Here is a 6000-nt window from a genome sequence, read left to right as displayed (position 1 = left end):
TAAGGAAAGCAGCAGGTGACCTTTCTGTTGATACAAGGGATATAATTAACAATGGACATTATAAGGTACAAATAAACAACAAGTTCAAGAACTCCCCGTAGTCCGTCCACGAAACAAACCAGCATTAAATAACTGGTCAATAACATTAAATTCTTCTAATGTTATTCTATCACCTTCGTTAATACACCAATACCTAGGAAACATACACATTATCATCATTACACCAATATCTATGAAACAATATTGGCTTTACACGTTATACCTTGAAGCAATCTACTAACTGGATATGATACGTTTGTGACCTAAAAGTATTTTGTTAAAATAGTGAAAAATGAAGTTACAAATTCTGCTACTCATTCTTTTAACAGTAGCAGGTAAGTAGAACAATCAAAATTTGTCATTGCTTCAAATAACATGCATTATTTATTTAAGATATAAGATCACAAAATATATTTAATGATACAACGGGGATTACTTATACAACGCCACGTCAGATTTAGCATTTAGATATATATAAAAATAAGTACGAGAGAGCTAAATCCTAATATGGGTGTTTTAGTGCAATGTTTTCCTAAAATGGAGATGAATTAAGATGACAATTTTATTTAACAGTGAAGATATATTAATTTTCCATCATAGGAATTTGAATCTTATTTCTAAATTACAATTTTATTTCGAACCAGTAGAACTTTAAGACAGACGTTTTCCAAATTCTGACGAGCGCGTAAATATCAATGTGATTTTTTTTAGTATTCAACATGTTAGTTTCCATTTTCAAATGCGACATCTTTGTTTTAAATCAACATGCTTTTCAAAAATGAAAGGAAAACATTCATTGATAAATAGTGGGCAGAATCAATTTGCGCCAATTGCAGTTTTGAAACGGTAATAATTGCGCCCCTCTCTTTTATTTTGATGGTATTAATTGCGCTAATAAATTAGATGAAATAGCGCCACATTTACCTGTAAATATTTTTTTTACCTATAGCATACCTGTACATGTTTTACCTATATAATACATGTACTATAATTAACCTTTCCACATAAGATTTACATTGTAACTAAACACTCATCAAATTTAAGAAAACTTACCTAAAAATATTTTTTAACATACTATATAGTAAAAAATCATTTCTGTAGATCACCGAAAGGGGAAGTGGTCTAGAACACAGTATTATTTTATTTAGGGGGTTCACTATACACGCAAATTTTTATTAGTCTTCACTTCAAGGTTAATCGAGCAAATTTTATTTAATAAGGCTTTTTACAGTCTTTTTTACTTTACTGCGGGCTCATAAGGATCTTAAATCTGATTTTATTGCTGTGTCCACAATAGACACAGCAATATTATTCTACGTATTTCACCTGTATCGGTTTGGACAATTCCATGGACTATTCCATACACACCATTATGCTTAAGGGGTTTTCATATGTCATGTCAAGATGATATAGGCTATTTACCGTTGTTTGCCACAAAACAATTCTGGTAAAGTCACTTTTCTGAAAAACCAATATAAATATAGTTAACATATTTATATATTTAATCTAACTGTGTTCATTGACCCGAATTTTTTAATGACAATACACACCTAAAATTCGTTTTGGTCTATTCCATGACATTTGCGCGGGAAATATTCATCAGAGACTTTAATAATTTTAATGGACGTTCATTTGGAAAATTTTACTATCTATTTTATGTGAACAATTGTCATATGTTTTTGTTTTTCATACATTTAAAGGATCAACGTTATTTAAATTCCGTATATCTTCATTTGACATCAGGTTTGTACGCATTTAGTCTCTTCTCTAGTCTATAATCAAAACACACAGGGACACAGGTCATGATGACACTAGCTGCGGTATCGTAGCTATGATGACACGTGCTGCACAATCCCACACATTTCACATTATGTAATAAAATTCTACTGTTTGCGATAAAAATATTCACTGTTTAGGGGTGTTGAAATTAGATCTTACATAGTTGATGCGTATCCGATCCGTGATTTGTATATATTTCAATGGTGCTCTCGGTAAGGCCAAAAAAATATATGTTTGATTATGGGTACCTGACCGATCCTATTTTGAGCACCCACCCTAAGCCATTTTATTGCCGTCGTAAGAAATAATCCAATCATTATAAATAGGGGAACTCTCGCCCCATGGACAACTCGGACCACACAATTCAAAATCATGGCACAAAAAATAAAATGGACAAAATAATAAAAAGAAAGTACCGTCCTACCTACCTACCTACCCCACAGGTGCTTGAGGACAGGATCCTGTATGAGCCCTATATAGTCCCTCCCCCTTTTTTTTTATTTTTTTTTTTTAATCATTTATCTCAGATTTTTCGATATATATCACTTATTTGTACCATACATATACTAATATACCATATTTATACTCTAAATATGCATGTTTACTATCAACGTGAATCTCGACTATAGAGCGAAGCGAAAGGTTGCCAACTTCGTTTCAAGAAATTGGGGCAATGGTCAGGAAAAAATGTTTTAAAATCTAATAAAATGTCTCTTACCGGTCTAGTCAACGAGTACTTGCTGTTCCCATATAATTATCCTTATTTAATATCAATATCCAGACATAATATATTACTGTTTAAACACTTTTAATTAGTTTTTTCGCTGGCGGTGTTGCAGTTTTTTTGTCCATTCAACTTCGATCAACGGAAGTTACAAAACAACGACATCTGTGTGGTCTTCAGCTCAAGAAGGATAACTCCACCTGAAAACGCGGGAAATTAGATGAGTTCCGGGGTAAATGCAGGGAAAGAAAACATACGAGAATTTCGAATGTGTACATTTCGAAAATCTCTGACTTTTTCTACCCCGGAACTCATCTAATTTCCCGCGTTTTCAGGTGGAGTTATCCTTCTTGAGCTGAAGACCACACAGATGTCGTTGTTTTGTAACTTCCGTTGATCGAAGTTGAATGGACAAAAAAACTGCAACACCGCCAGTGAAAAAACTTATTAAAAGTGTTTAAACAGTAATATATTATGTCTGGATATTGATATTCAATAAGGATAATTACATGGGAACAGCAAGTACTCGTTGACTAGACCGGTAAGAGACATTTTATTAGATTTTAAAACAATTTTTCCTGACCATTGCCCCAATTTCTTGAAACGAAGTTGGCAACCTTTCGCTTCGCTCTATAGTCGAGATTCACGTTGATAGTAAACATGCATATTTAGAGTATAAATATGGTATATTAGTATATGTATGGTACAAATAAGTGATATATATCGAAAAATCTGAGATAAATGATTAAAAAAAAAAAATAAAAAAAAAAGGGGGAGGGACTATATAGGGCTCATACAGGATCCTGTCCTCAAGCACCTGTGACCTACCCTACATATTTTGATGATGTAACCTTAACAGACATGTTAGTTTTCTCGTTTGAATTGTTTTACATTGTCTTATCAGGGCCTTTTATAGCTGACTGCGGTATGGGCTTTGCTCATTGTTACATGTACAACAATCAAACATCAACCCACACTAAACTGAATGTAATTGTAACATGTACAACAATCAAACATCAACCCACACTAAACTGAATGTAATTGTAACATGTACAACAATCAAACATCAACCCACACTAAACTGAATGTAATTGTAACATGTACAACAATCAAACATCAACCCACACTAAACTGAATGTAATTGAAAGACATCTAGAGGTTGATATCAGAGGTGGATTTAGGGGGGGGGGGGGGGGGGGGGGGGGGGGGTGGCCCCTGCTTTTTGAGAAAAAATTTGGTTGCTTATATAGGGAATCACTGAATCGTGACTGGAGCGAGCCCCCTCTTAGGTCAGCCAGTGGGCTCCCACTTTAGAAAATTTCTGGATTCGCCACTGGATATACAGTATCGAACAGAAGATAAAAAAGAGAACAATATGGTGAATTTTAGAGATTAATATTATTTCATGTACATGCATTTGAAATATTTAAGATATATTGTTTCCCTTTTTTTTTGTTCTAGGTTCCACGGTGACCTAGCTTCCATTTTCGAAAACTGTGATTTAAATGCTAGTCTATTAGAGGGATATTTCCTTTTCATTGGTTGTAGATATGGAATCTTATTTTACCATGAAGTCAGATTTGAAAATGACTTTGGGAATGAAGATATGGTAAAGACTGAATGTCAGTTTTAGTCTCATATATTTATAATACTAAAATTACGAGGTCCAATTTGTCAGCTGTCATCGCGTAAAAACGACGAATCAAAGAATTCGACTATATATAACTAATATAGTACAAAGGTGTAGATTAAAAATTACACCACTCCAGGCCCTTTTTTTTTCCACGTAATTAATATTGCCAATAATTAAGAAGTTCTGGATCGAGTCCGATACCGATACAAAAAAATAATAGTATATTCACCTGTTACCGATTACCTTATTTGTACGTTCCGCGTCTGACAGGTGCACCACCAAACGGTGTATTCAGGATTAATATGCTAAATACACGGGTCGTATCCACAGGGTTGAAACTACTAAATTGTCAAATTTTAATCAGTTTAGACTTTCTAAGATACATTGTAACAATACAAATACTAAAATCTGGACTAAAAATAAGGCGTATAGGTACAGTTTTCAATTTGTTAGCCGGCATGACGTAAAACAGCGAATCAAAGAATTCAATTTTATTTACAACTAATACATGTATGTATATGACAATGCTGTTGATTAAAAAAATACTCCATTCCAGGAACTTTTGTTTTTCAAATAATTAATATTACCAATAATTGATAAGTTCCAGTTCGACGGTTTCAATCAGAAAGATTTGAAAGCAGAGAAAACTGTGTATCGTTTAATCAGCATAACTTTATCAGATAAAAATACTAATACTAAAATAAGGCTTGCACATAGTTATATACGTTAACTCAGTCATGGACCTGCGATACCACATGTCTGTTCTAGTGTACTTTATAATTTTAGTCTTGCATGTACATAATTATGTGTACATATATCACTGATTCAGTGGCAATGGTAAATAGACACTGACAAGTCTTAGATAATATTTTATAGTTTTGAATGTTTTGTCCGTTGACTAAAATTAGGTGGAGGTTTGTGTGTTCTTATTTCCAACAGAGGTAAACTCAACACATATCAATATGTGCATGAAGCAAATTGATAGTTGCTAGATACGGAATGATTGTACCACAAGAAAGTTTAAACCTGTGTGTATATACTTAAAATATGATAAAAAAAATCATGTCTTTTTCAGGACTTCTGAATCCAACCATGTAGTATGGAATGTTTTTGAGATGTGGTTTTGTTCGATGGATGTTAATGAAGGACCTGTAGTACAAAGTATATCACTGAATTTAGCTCTTTGTCTAAGTGTATTATTGAATACTTTGCTTTGAGCTCAGTTCATTGTTATGCAAATCATTCTTTGTGAAATAAAGATTTGACAGAAAACTCTCATGTACAAGGATTTGTCAAAGTAGTATCACCTCTATTTACAATGTAAGTATTAGGGAGATAAAAGCATTCTATATTGATTTGAACCAAATATATTTTTAAAAAAAAGAACAAATTTACCCGAGAATGCTACTACCACTACTAGCAATATGATGCTAGGTTGTTTTAATACACCTTTACTAGCTGCCTACTGATGACTCGGTTCTGAGTGTAAATGCTATGCAGGGAAAAATTATAAGACATATCTAGGCTTATCAATTTCTAAAACAATATTTCATCGTACATGTTTGAAATTTTTAAACAACCACAGAAATTTTTGCAGTTGAAATACATGTATGTATCCTGTCGTCGTCTTCCCAAGACGGATGGTTTCCAGATAATAACTTCAGTATAAGTAAAAAGGAAGCCTTAAAATTATAACATACTGTGGATTCATTTATTTTCGTGGGTACCAATTTTCGTGGATTAAAGAAAGTTTGCATTTTCGTGGATATTTAATTTCGTGGTTTTGCCGAAGTCTGCATACAAGCCTATAGAAAATTTGTTAATC

At 33.1% G+C, this 6000-nt stretch overlaps 1 protein-coding gene across 1 annotated transcript in view; it reads left to right on the top strand.

Moving 5' to 3' along the window:
• The first annotated feature begins 241 nt into the window (after positions 1–241).
• Positions 242–6000, top strand: part of LOC134726738 (uncharacterized) — a 107368-nt gene continuing 101609 nt past the window's right edge. Inside the window, exon 1 of the mRNA XM_063591156.1 lies at positions 242–374. Within this exon, the coding sequence (XP_063447226.1) occupies positions 332–374 (43 nt within the window). The 5' untranslated portion in view covers positions 242–331. The remainder of the gene's footprint in view (positions 375–6000) is intronic.

The sequence above is a fragment of the Mytilus trossulus genome, chromosome 7 (genome assembly GCF_036588685.1).
Source record: "Mytilus trossulus isolate FHL-02 chromosome 7, PNRI_Mtr1.1.1.hap1, whole genome shotgun sequence".
NCBI lineage: Eukaryota > Metazoa > Mollusca > Bivalvia > Mytilida > Mytilidae > Mytilus > Mytilus trossulus.
This window is presented reverse-complemented; position numbering and strand designations above follow the sequence as displayed.